Genomic DNA, 13,909 nt, shown 5'->3' on the forward strand with positions numbered 1-13,909 from the left:
ATTATATCATCCTTTTTCTTGCTCTCAATCATTCATTCTTGCTAACAGATGATTCTTAAATAAAGACCCCAAACAGGGACTAATTCTCCACCTCTGAGCTGAATCATATTTTAATAAAATTCTCTGGCATTTTTAAAAATACATTATGGTGCCTTACAGGTTATAATTGTTTGATCCATCCAGGCGCGGTGGCTTATGCCTGTAATCCCAGCACTTTGGGAGGCCAAGGCAGGCGGATCACAAGGTCAGGAGATTGAGACCACGGTGAAACCCCATCTCTACTAAAAACACAAAAAATTAGCTGGGCATGGTGGCAGGCGCCTGTAGTCCCAGCTACTCGGGAGGATGCTGAGGCAAGAGAATGGCGTGAACCCGGGAGGCGGAGCTTGCAGTGAGCCAAGATCACACCATTGCACTCCAGCCTGGGCGACAGAGCGAGACTCCATCTCAGAATAATACTACTAATAATAGTAATAATTGTTTGATCCTTCTGCCAATGATATGACACAGTCGGGGAAGGTGGGGCCACCCTGTTTCAATGAGAAACTGCACATCCATCTAGTTTAAGGGTCTCTTAGGTGTTTCAATGGCTGTTGCATTCAGATCTTCTGACTCCTATTCTGATAACTATTTCTTGTTCCATCATACTGCCCCTGACACCTAATGCTTACCTCCCAGCAAGCAGAGGATCATTAAATTGAGTAATATGTGGGTATCTGGCCATGTCAGTAAGCCCACTAAAATTCTTCCAGAGTTCAGGCTGGAGAAGGGAATTTTGAGTTACCCTTATCAGTCAGTCAGGCAGTGCAGAGATAAAGGTTAGTATATTTTCTGTGCATAGCACTGTCCTAGATTTTGTGGCGTTCTAGATTTTAAGAGAGGAGTAACGTGTGAGTCATGGTTTCTGGCCTTAAACAGCGAATTAGGGAGGCCAGATTATCACACACAAAACCATAACATCTATTGTCACGCCACCCCAGTGGCACATGGGAGTGTACACCGGCAGATACAACATCATGTTTAGATGTGTTGTGGGAATTTAGAGGTGATGGCATCAGCATGGCTGGAGAAGTTAAAGAAAGGCTTTCTAGAGAAGGGAAGACATAGGTTGGACCTTGAAGAATGGGTCAGATTGCCATAAGAAAAGAAAGCAGGGTTTGAGGCAGTATTTTCAAGTAAGGCAAAGACACAAAGCAGGAAATAATGCAATATATTCAGGACACAGTAAGTGGGCCCATGAATAAAATTTAAGCTTTATCTTATTATTTAGCAATGTCATATGTTTATTCTAAGTTAAAAGTTTTTATGGACTAGATAAACAGACTAAACCTAGTGCCACGCTGTTTAATTGTACAGGGACTCTGCTTTTTAAAAATCAGCTGTGGGATGTGCTACAGAAGTCATAGCATGAGGTACCTAAACTCAAGACTTTTGAAAATCTCCGGGCATTTATTCCTTAACACCAGCTCCTAAGATTACTTTCCAACAGGCAAAAATTCCTCTGTAACGTCCAGATGGATGAGCCCCCAGACACCATGAGTTCAGTGTATTGATTCCTTGGTTACTTTCTTCCATGGTGACCCTTGTGCCCTATTCCACAGCATTCAGGATTTTAATACATAATGGGTCCTTTTTTAAAAAAAAAAAAAAATCAAATTTCACATTAGCTGACCACTTTTTCATTTTAAAATACACATTTCCACCTAGCAATAAGAAGGACCTTCAAGTTCTTAGGTATCCAGGTAGGAGAACTCCTCAGTGTGGGTGAAAGGGCTCTCCCTGGCTGGGCGGATGCGCCCTCACCCTCATCTGACCCGTCCAGTCCACAGTCCACTCTATGCAGCATCCCCACCGCGGGCCTCCCGTCTGGCCCCAATAGTGCCTCTCACCACTCTGCCCATTCCACCCTGGTTGCACCATGCAGTCTCTCCTTTCACTGTCACCATCGTTGCGCAACCAATTTGTTTCTGAATAGTTTTTCAGTGGGTTTTCTCCCCTCCCATGTTTATGTTTATCTCATTCTTTCCTGGAAAAAAATAAAAGTTTTACTCTCTTAGGTTCATTTAAAACTAGTGAAATGACATTGACAAAGGACATTATCATTCATCTTTTCAGTGAAGTGCAGCAATTCTCAAACTTTTTGGTGTCAGGACCCCTTGGTCTCTTAAAAACTCTTGAAAATCCCAAAGAACATTTGTGTGTCTTATACCTATTGATATTTACTGTATTTGAAGTTAAAACTGAGGTATTTATAAAACAGGAGACTACACAAGTACACATTTCATCAGTGCAATTTCATTCAGAGCAGTACTGTGATCACATGTCACATGACCTCGCTTGTGAGAGAATGAGAAGAAGAAAAGCAAATACTGTATTAGTATTATTATGAAAATATTCTGACTTCAGGGTTCCCTGGCACACACTTTGAGAATCCCTGGTTTAGGGCTTCTCTGAGTAGGATATGTCCAGAAACATGTGAGACTTGGCTGTACTCGTGGATCTGAGTATTACTCCCCAAACTCGGGCAAGTTTTGTGATCTCTCTTAGGTTCGATTTCCTTTAGGAAACTGACTGTTAGCAGCAGTCTGTAGGAAGGGGCTAATTATAGCATCGGCTTCATACTCTTATAAAAAAATAATGTGATAGCACATGTGTGCTTAGCCCCATGGCTGACGGAGTTGAGAAATCAATAAATGCTTGGGAAATAAACACAAGGAGAGCACCCACACTTTTGGCCTCATTTGTGGGTTGGCTGGCCTTATCGTCTCCTATATTTTGTAGGTTTTGTTTGGACAAGATAATCCAGGGAGCCAAGGAAATGTTCTCAGCAAATAAAATGAGTGCGGTAAAGTCTCAACTTTCATTTTGTAAATGTCTTTTAGATATTTCTATGGTTCAACTTTTTGAGTATTGAACCCTACTTTTTTCTCCTATCAAAACAAGCCATGAAGAAAGACTGCCGTCTAGCTTCGGGGAAATGATAAGGTTTAGGAAACACTCCTTGGTGCAGAGTCCAAAGACCTGCACTTCAAGTTGCAGCTTTCCTCCTTGTTAGCTACATGAGCTGGGGAGATGGCCTCATTTTTCTGAGTCTGATTTTACATTTACAAAATGGGTATATATCTATGTTTCTATGTCCTACCTATCTTACAGGTGTGTCAAGGAAAGCACTTACACAAAGATAAGAAAACATATTATTTTAATATTATTATTTCTGCAGCAATCATTAGATAAAATAGACATAATTTAAGAAAACTTTTTATTTGGAACATTGCAAGCATATATTAAGGTAGAAAGACTGCATTATGAATTAAGTGTGTTATTACTCATCACCAGCTTTAGTTGATCAACTCAAGGCCAATCCTATGTCCTCTCTATCCCCACTACACCTCTCCCCCACCGCAGATAGGTGTGGAAGCAAATATCAGACACTGTTACTTCATTTGTAAGTATTTTAGCATGTATCTCGAAAAGATAAGAACTCTTTATTTTCAGCATAATTGCAATATCAGTATCCTATGATTTTTTATTTAATAAAAGATTTTTATTTAATGATAGCAAATATTCAGTGTTTAGATTTCCCTGATTGTCTCATAATTTTCTTTACAGTTTCTTGATTTGAATCAGGATCTCAATAAGATCCATTCATTACAATTGTTTGATGTGTCTTTCCAGTCTCTTAGTCTACAGGTCTTTCTCCATACATGAGGAAAATCTTTTCTTTCAAAATCCTGCTTTTAGGAGAAAAGAGTAAAGTCTGGCAACATAAAAACTTTTAACTGGGAATTAAATGGTGATAAGAGAAATAATTAAACTAATTAGGTTCCTTCTTGATAATACTAATATAAATCCACTGTTTATTGTGTGCCTGGAACAGGGCTAGCCATTATAATAAGAATAATGGCTACCATTTATTGTTGCTTACTTTATGCTAGACCTGTTATCACAGATTTTCAGTTCTTTTCACATTTTGAGGTAGTGTTGTCATTTTCATTTTACAGATAAGAAAGTCAGGCTTTCTGAGGTTAAATGATTTACCTAAGGTTGTAGCCATCTAATAAGTAGGGCAGAGCCAGGATAGAAACTTTGATTTGTCTGACTCCAGAATGTGTGTTCTTTGTAAACTCTGCCATACCTAATCATTTTCTCCTCAAATCTCAGTTACCTTTACAAGGGAGTAAAGATTTTTCTTTCTTTTGGCAGCTGGAGATTTGCATTTTACTTAGTGATCACTGTTGCTGGAGTTGCATTTCTTTATGATGTAAGTTATCTTTTTATATTTTTGATTGGAATTTGTCTTTAATTTTTGAAATTCTTGTCTGTGAATTCCTTTAGGGTATAGTACTTTCAATAAGATAACCAGTTTTAGCAATTTCTCTCAAGATTCAAGATTTGTCTCAAATATTGCTACAGATATCTCAAGTTTTTTTTATTGCTACAGAAGCAATAACATAATTGGTTTAGAAATAATTTGGTTCATAGAGTTACTTGTTTGAAACAATTTCCTCTATGAGACAGCACTATTTACTTATCTTAGATTCACTAGTAGTGAATTTCACAGAGGTGTTGTATAGGAATATGTAAGAAATACTCTACAGAGGGAGAAATGCATGCAATAGAAGCAAAAGAATATGGCAAAGGGCGATTTCCTGTGCATCTTTGCCTGCTATAAATGACATAAGGAAGAGCTTAGGTTTTCTGCCAAAATTGGCCTTTGACACCGACAAATTTATTTCTCATCTGTTGGTTCTTTTTTTCTTCTTCTTCTTTCAGAAACCTTGGCTGTATGACCTATGGGAGGTTTGGAATGGCTATCCCAAACAGGTAAGTCCCTTCTAACGTATTCCTCCCCTTAATTCAACACCGAGGTCCCTCAAATTATCTCCTTAGTTAGGTCTTGGTCCCCTGCTACTCTTTGTTCACTACTATGTCATCCCTGGCACTTTTTCTACTTGAGCTTCCTCATCCTTATTGACCCTCATTTGTCTCATTCCTTTAGTTTGTTTACAGTTAATGTAATTACATATTTGGGTTTAAATCTAGTGTCTTACTATTTATTTTTTACTTGTACCATCTGATGCATTTTTTTTTGTATTCCCTTCTTGCTTTTCTATGGGACAGTCAAGTAATTAAAAAAATACTGTTCTTTTTCATCCCTTATATTGACTTTTCAGTTACACATGCTTTTGTTCTTCTAGTAATTATCTCAGACATTACTGTATATGTCCTTGACTTATTACAGTCTGATGCAAATCGGTGTTCTTACCTCTTTCCACTTACTGAAAGGTAATTAGAATATACCATATACCCTCCTCCTTCAAATATTTAAAACCTTACAAGTCATTGCTATTATTGTTTTGTAGATCTGTCAAGTTACCCTTTTTGTGCTATTCCTTGCTTCCTGTATTTCCATGTTTCCATCTGGGATTATTATCCTCCTGGCTGAAGGAGTACCTTTGCTATTTTTTTTTTAATGGTGGATATGCCAGATTTTGTTTGTCAGAAAAATGTTATATTGCCTTTGATTTTTAAAAGGATATTTTTGCTGAGTATAGAATTCTGGATTAGCAGTTATTTTCCTTCACTTTTAATGATCTTATTTCATTGTCTTCTAGATCTCTTCAGTTCTATAAGAATTCAGCTGTCACTTTTAGTTTTGCTTCTCTGAATATAGTATCTTTTTTCTCTTTTTGGTCAATTTTAATATTTTGTCTTGTCTTTCAGTTTTATTGTGATATACATAAATGTGCTTATCTTTGAAATTATCCTGCCTGATGTCTGTAGAACATGTTGAATCTGTGACTTGATGTCTTCAGTCAGTTTTGGAAAATTCTTAGCCATTACTTCTGTTCCATTCTCTCTCCAGACTCCTCTGAAATTCCAGTTATAAATGTGCTAATATGCTAGACCTTTATACTAGGCCCCAGATGTCTCTTTTGCTTTAAAAAATATTCTCCGTTCTCTTGCCTCTCTGTGCTTCAGTCTGTTGAGAGACAATTCTACACAAGTCTCTTGCATGTCCTGTGAATTCAAGCACTGACTGCTTTTTGTTTTAGATGATCTTTTCAAGGAAGTTTGTATAGCAAACAGCCACAGGAGATAGAGATAATATCTCCCTCTGGAGTAAAGAGTAGGCAAGTTATTGTCTATTATAAAAGGTCAGGTTCTCTAGCTCAGGGTTCCTCTCTTGTAACACAATCCACGATGTGTGCAGTTATCATCTGACCTTTAGCCTTATGGGGATTGGGGATGGAAGGATTGGCCCAAATACTGATACTCTGGCTACTGCTATTATTGTGAGTCATAAACTACCTGCTGTCTACCAAGTGTCTACTATCTTCTACCAGCATTCATGGAACTTGTGGCAAACTAACTTGTTAGTTTGCAACTGGGGTAAAATGTCAGACACTTCACTATTCTGGATATTTTCTACTTTCCCTGTTGTCCAGTTCACTGGTGCTTTTCTTAAGCCATGTCTAATCTACTATTAAACACATCTTTTGAGTTCTTAATTTCAGTTATTGTATTTTTTGGTTCTCAAATTTTTATTTTATTTTTTAGTGGATCCCAGTTCTCTACTGAAATTTTCTCTTTTAAGCAATTTTTGAAGTTATTTTAAAGTCAGAGTCTGATAAGTCTCATCTCTTGACCACCTGTGGATCTGTTTTCTCTCTTGCTGCTGTCTCCTTAGCTTGATAGCTTTTGATTAAATGACAGGCATTGTATACAAAAAAAGTATAGATGGTCAGGGTGATATTATATTCCTTTACAGAGGACTTACTTTCACTTCTGTTAGGTGTTAGAATAGGGGCAGATCACCCTTAATCCTTGATTGAGCTGATTCAAGGTAGACTTCAGTCTTTGTGAAGGCAAGTCTATTCCCAGCTTACCCATATTCTAGGATATTCTTCTTCAGTGATTTCAAATAAAAGATAACAGTGCTTACCATGACTCCTTTTCCTTAGTCAACCTGAACACCAGTTTGCTTCCTAGTACTCTGATATTATAGCCACTACTGCTTAACTTCTGCTGTTTCTTAGTCTCTCGGCTCCATACTGCTTATAAATTGGCATATGCAGAATTTATGATATGTATAAGATGGTCTTCTTTGAATTTATTCTTAGGGCCTAGAGTGCTGCTTGAGAAATAGGGTTCACTTGAAATAAAGGGTTCACTCTAGTGCATTTTTCTTCTCTTTAGGATCTTGACTCCACAGGTTCTCGATGCCCTACTTGCTCTCTGGTGTCTTCAAACAGATATTCTTTCTTGTCTTTTATTCAGATTTTTAACTTGTTCTTAATAGGAGGATTAGTCTCACACAGTCCTGTCATAGAAGAAAGCAGAAACTCTGTCTCATTCTTTTATGGCCTTATCAGGGATGATGAGTTGACCAAAAAAATTAGTTATATGTTAGGCTCAGCTTTAAAGAATTAAATAAAATTAGACAATAAGGGACCCAAGAATTATCTAGACCAAACCCCAGGCCTATCACCTTCTGTCTCCAACTTATTCATATCTTCTCAGGTGTATCAGTTATCTGTTGGTACATAACAAACCATCTCCAAAACTTAGTGCCTTCAAACAACAACCATTTATTTTCTCTTGATTTGGTTGTCAATTTAGGCTAGGCTCAGCTAGGCAGTGTTTCTACTCCATGTGGTTTCAACTGAGTTTATTCATGCATTTTCAGACAATTGGGAGGCTGGCTAGGGAATGGCTCGAGTCTATGGTGACGTCATTCATAGCGTTGGCAGTCAGCACCTTGATTCTCTTCTTTGTGGCCCCTTCAGCAGGATGACTCAGCTTTCTTATGTGGTACTTATAAAGTCTCTGCATGCATCACATTTGCTTATGTCTCCTTGGCCAAAGACTGGGATCAAGTCCATAGTCAGTGTTGGAGGAGACTGCACAAGGGCTTAGATATCAGAAGGCAACATTCACTGGGTACACCAAGTCATATAATGTCTCAACTTAGCTAAAATAAACACCACCACTCCCATTATAAAATTGTTAAGAAAATTCTAGCTATCAAAAGTTTATTATTTTATTCAGAAGATGTTTTTAGAGTTCTTAAACAATTATGCATATTTTATTACTGTCCCATTTTAGAATGGGCTAATTCTAACCACCAGCCTGTCACCAGAAAAGAGATTAAGACATCAGATTTTGAGTAATATTCAAGAAACATTAATCAAAGTAAATTATGGGACCAGCAGAAAAGATTTCCCATTGTTCCTAAGTAAAGATGTTTAATTTTTTAAAAAATTTAAACTTAACTCTGAATAAACTGAAGGCACTTACACCTGCGGCAGTTGTATTTAATTTTGTAAACAAAACATTCAACTTGGTTTTGGAATACTCATCTACCCTTTTAGAAATAAAATGCCTTGAAATATTATCTTTAATTCCTTTGTTGAAATATAAATTGAAATATAAATCTATGTTATTTTATGGAATCTGGTGGGATATAAATAGGTATAAAAGTAGGTGTTAGTGCATCAAAATGAGTTGCTTCTATGACGGCATTTAAAATAATGAATTCTCTTCTTTTTCTCAGCCCCTGCTGCTATCCCAGTACTGGTACTACATTTTAGAAATGAGTTTTTATTGGTCTCTGTTATTTAGACTTGGCTTTGATGTCAAGAGAAAGGTAAGTGTCTTATTTACAAAGCTTCTTCATCAGTTTCTTCAAAAATTCCCATCTCCCTGCCCCAAATTCTAATCTTTAAGTTATATTTTTCTGTGTATTTGGGTCCAGTTCATTGCTTTTGTGTGCTTTATAGTACATAGACTATTGCTAATTATACTCATGCTTTGGTGCCTTGGTAAACATTTGTTGTGAAACATTATAAAAAAACTTTAACTTTGAAGCTCCACCTCTGTTCAATAAGAAAAAAAAATCTCCTTTATGCATCTGTTTCTTTTGGTTTGGGAATTTAATGTCCATCAGTGCAAAGAAGAAATATGTTACTAGTATTAATTCTGCAACCACATCTTTTAGTTGATTGCAAAACCACCTTATACACAACTTTTTGATGTTTTCAAAGACATTGAAAATATTTTCCCCTTAATTCATCAAATATATTTATGAGGAAATCTTGCTTCAGGCATTATTAGCTTTGCTTTATTTGCAGGGAAACTCAGTGACAGGCATGCTAAATGCCACTTCCGAGGTCACAAAGTGAGGTATTTTAGGAGTGGTTTGGTTGTTACAGATTCCTAATTACTAATCCAGCAAACCATGTTAAATCCTGAATGCACTCATAAGATTTTGTCATATATGTAAGCAATTCCGATCAAATGATAAATTCTCTTGGCATATACTTCATAAACTACACCATAATTAAAAGGCTGGTTTGTAGCAGAATTTGTATGATAAGTACAATGACATTTAATATTGGATAAACCAGTTCAGCTTGATTAAATGTTTGTGTTGAGTGATGGTGGACATTATAAGGGACACACTGCAGTCAACCAGACGTCTTAAGACATGAGAAATCTAAGTATAAGAACGTACTGTGAAAATATCCGATAGAAATAATCTCCATTTCCATATAACTCAGTAATAGCTGTAGATTAACTATACTAACTTTAGGCTAGGAATACATCAAAATTTAATTGATTGAGTCATTTTCTCAAGGGATAGAATTGAAAATAATCATTTTTTAGAAAGTCTTTATATACAGGTAGGTTGATCACATATTTCACCCACCTTTGATTTTGCTGTAGTTGACTTCCCTTTTATTATTTATATGTGCATTGAACACCTTCTTAAAAATTAAATATAAATATATGTTATGTGTCTTATAAAGATGTATCTTCAGAAACATAAAGCTATTGGGAGGTGGCTAAAGCACAGGCCCTGGAGTCAGGTCTCCTGGGTTTGAATTCCTGGCTTCACCACGCACCAACATCTGAGTTAGTTGGTTAAACTCTCTAAACTTGATTTCCTCATCTATAAAATGGAGCTAAAAATAGTTCCTATCTCCTCTGGTTGTTGTAGGAATTAAACAGTTTAATCTGTATAAAATACTTCCTGAGGCTGGGTGCAGAGGCTCACGCCTGTGATCCCAGCACTTTGGGAGGCTGAGGTAGGTGGATCATGAGGTCAAGAGATTGAGACCATCCTGGCCAACATGGTGAAATCCTATCTCTTCTGAAAATACAAAAATTAGCTGGGTGTGGTGGCACATGCCTGTAGTCCCAGCTACTCGGGAGGCTGAGGCAGGAGAATTGCTTGAACCTGAGAGGTGGAGGTTGCAGTGAGCCAAGATCGCACCACTGCACTCCAGTCTGGTGACAGAACGAGACTTCATCTCAAAAAAAAAAAAAAAAAAAAAAAAAGACACTTGCTGCTATACAGCAAATGCTCAATAAATTCAGCTATTATTGGTATTGTATTTACTTTGGCTAAGAGGAAGCTGAAATCTTTAAGTTTTTTAAACATCTTTATTGAGATATCCACATATAACACAATTAAACCATTTAAAGTATACGTTCAGTGGTTTTTAAAATATATTCAGAGTTATGCAATCATCATCACAGTCAATTTTAGAACATTTGCATCATCCCAAGAAGAAACCCTATACCATTTAGCAGTCACTCCCCATTTCTCTCAACCTCCCCAGCCCCTGGCAACCACAAATCTCCTTTGTCTCTATAGATGTGCTTCTTCTGGATATTTTATATAAATGGAATTATATAATACCTTGTCTTTTGTGTTTGCCTTGTTTCACTTAGTGTAATGTTTTCCAGGTTCATCCATGTTATGGCATGTATCAGTACCTCATTACTTTTTATTGCTAAGTAGTAGTCCATTGTACAGATGGATGCATTTTATTCATCCTCTTATCAGTTGATGGACATTTGGGTTGTTTCCTCCATTTGGCTATTATGAGTAATGCTGTGGATATTCATACACAAGTTTTTGCATGAACATATGTTTTCATTCCACCTAAGACTGGAATTGCTGGGCCATATGGTAATTCCATGTCTAATCTTTTGAGAAACTGTCAGTCTGTTTAACAAAGCAGCTACACTATTTTGCATTCCTACCAGCACTGTATTAGAGTTCCAGTTTCTCCACATCCTTGACAACACTTGTTATTGTTCATCTTTTTTATTACAGCCATCCTAGTGGGTGTGAAGTATATCTCATTGTGGTTTTGGTTTGTATTCTCCTGATGACTAATGACTGAGCATGCTTTCACGTGTGAATTGGCCATTTGTATATTTTCTTTGCAGAAAACCTTTAAGTCTTTATTATACTTAGTGACAGTAGCTTTCCTCAAGCTAGATTGTCTTATTTCATATGCACTGACTTATTTAATGGTTGTGTAGATTTATTATATCAATCTTTTTTTCTTTTTGGGGAATAGGCAGGGGATAAACAATAACTAGGTGCACACAGGAATATGCTTGTGTGTATATGCATTTATTGTGTGTTGGGGGGCAGTGTGTGTGTATACATATATCCAGTGTGGGATGGTATCTCAAAGTTAACTGACTTCCATCAACAAGAATAATACTTGTCTTAGCTCTCTCACAAGGATTATGTTTAAGAATAAAGTAAAAGCATTTTATAAATTTCAAAACGTGCAGATGTAAGTTATTGATCTCATTATTATTATTAGTATTATCTCTTCCAGTGATTGGGAAATAAATGCATTTGCTTAATGGTTTCCATTTTCCCTCACCTTATAGGATTTTCTAGCTCATATCATCCACCACCTGGCTGCTATTAGTCTGATGAGCTTCTCTTGGTGTGCTAATTATATTCGCAGTGGGACCCTCGTGATGATTGTACATGATGTGGCTGACATTTGGCTGGAGGTAAGTGTTTGCCATTAAAAACCTAATGACAATACCACATCCTGGGTTTCTGTAACTGCTCACAGAAGTAATTGTGAGTGATTTAGCAGGGCTCTCTGTCCGGAAAACACCCAAAGTCTGAGAATATCTCTAGATTCCCAGATCCTCCAAGATTACAGAAATGAAACCTCTTGGTTTTCACTTTCAATCCTTCTCCATGGTACTAGAGAGATGTCAATGTGTGTGATTCCACTCCTGAAAGTTGCATGCACATGCTCACTCAGGGAGGAAGATGGGATATTTGAAGAAGGAATGAACTCTAATCTTCTAAAAGGAAAACTTGGATTTATGACATTGAGGATTCCCAGATTTGGGTGGCACCATCTATTCACTTAGGGCAATGCTTGAATACCCATTGAATGTTCACGCTGCCCTCCCCTCCCCTCCCCCAGCCCAATCCCTTGCTTTACGGAGTGTAAGATGATTTTTTTTTAAGGCCCGCATTTTCTAAGGGAGGAAGAGGGCTTAAGATGTTTTCTGAAGGAGCCAACATTAAAACAAGAGCCTTCCTAATCTCACCCCACACAAAATAGAAGAAACAAAGTCACATTGGGATTGTTTTCCGGACCTGTTTCTGTTCTGTTTTGATTCCTGTTGACCCCAGTCAGTGATGGAACGGTCCCCTTCTCTGCCAGATCTCCTGCTGTATTTAGAGCAACAGTTCCCAGAACTGCTGAGTTATTTATTTAAATGTACTCATTTATAATGAATCCATGGGAAATGATGCTAACCATTTCACATTTGGGGTTACTTCTTGAAGGGCTAACAATTGAATATAGGTTGATATGGAAGAAATTAAATTTAGTAGAATCTTATTCTTCTAGGTTGGGGTTTAGCAAACTTCTTGGCAAAGGGCCAGATAGTAAATTTAGTTTTGTGAGCCGCATATGATCTCTGTTACATATTCTTCTTTGTTTTTTGCTTTTTTAATACCTTTTTAAAAATGTGAAAACCATTCTTAAGAGCTGATCGGCTTTAGCCCATGGACTGGATGTAATTTACCACACCCTGTTGTAGAAGTCACCAGAAGTCATTTGCAGCCATTTCAAAGCAACTGGCCACTGTTAAAATATCCCCTGTGTACAGAATTTTTTTCTACCCTGTATGTAATCATAATTAGACATGTAAATCCCATTCTAAAGGTCAAGATTATTATATGTGCTTTAGGGCAACAAATGGCTTAGCAGGAGAAGGACTATACTATTTTTTCTCCATGGTGCTCTCTGGATGCAGCCCTTGCTGATGTAATTACTTCCTTCTCTGATCGTATCTCGGTAATCCTGACAGAAAATTAAGACCACATTGGCCCTGACTTAAGAATTTTTTACTACTCTGTTGCTTCTAAACCCTCATATTCAATTGCCTTTGGTGTGTGTCCAGTGTAAAAACAGCTTCATTGTGTTATTAAAGGGAGTTAGACGTTCACCCTGGGAATAAACATGGGGTTGCCCTGCCACCCTCACCACCCTTACATTGATGTGACATGATTCCCTAAGTGACTTGGACAAATCACTTATTGTTTTGTTTTCTAGCCCCAGCTGTAACATGAGAAGTCTTATCTGTTCCCTGGGGTATGTGATGAAGTTTAGCTCATTATTATCTGAAAACGTTCTGAGGTCCTTAGGTTAAAAAAAAAAAAGGAAAAAGAGAAAGAAAAATGAACTGTCCAATCTTAGAGGTTCCCTCATGGGCAAACTTTAAGAATAGCTTCATGTTGCTAATGATTGCGAATCACTCTCGATTCATTCACAAGTCATGATCTGACATGAGGTTCAATGAGCAAGGCTGGTACCTCTCATCAGCTGGTGGTAGACAAAATATTAAGTGGTGGCAGGGGCCTATTTGTGATGTTCTCCCAGGGTGCACAGCCCACGGCTTACTCGAATAGTGTGTTTTAGGGTTTGTTTTCTCAATCGAGTTCTAACTGAACCCAGACACAGCAGAACTTTTGCCCCTGGCTTCCTTGAGATGGTGCCTATTCATCTTTCATATTTCTCAAGACACTGGGGTAATTTCTTAACTCTTTCTTTTGGAGGAA

General features: G+C 37.3%; 1 protein-coding gene across 3 annotated transcripts in view; it reads left to right on the top strand.

Moving 5' to 3' along the window:
* Window positions 1-13,909, top strand: part of CERS3 (ceramide synthase 3) — a 125,233-nt gene that overhangs the window by 46,897 nt on the left and 64,427 nt on the right. For all 3 annotated transcript variants that reach the window (XM_003901437.4, XM_009210997.4, XM_021940911.2), the window contains 4 exons: window positions 4,204-4,261; window positions 4,774-4,824; window positions 8,558-8,650; window positions 11,704-11,832. In XM_003901437.4, the coding sequence (XP_003901486.1) occupies window positions 4,204-4,261; window positions 4,774-4,824; window positions 8,558-8,650; window positions 11,704-11,832 (331 nt within the window). The remainder of the gene's footprint in view (window positions 1-4,203; window positions 4,262-4,773; window positions 4,825-8,557; window positions 8,651-11,703; window positions 11,833-13,909) is intronic.

Source organism: Papio anubis, chromosome 7 (assembly GCF_008728515.1).
Source record: "Papio anubis isolate 15944 chromosome 7, Panubis1.0, whole genome shotgun sequence".
Classification (NCBI taxonomy): domain Eukaryota; kingdom Metazoa; phylum Chordata; class Mammalia; order Primates; family Cercopithecidae; genus Papio; species Papio anubis.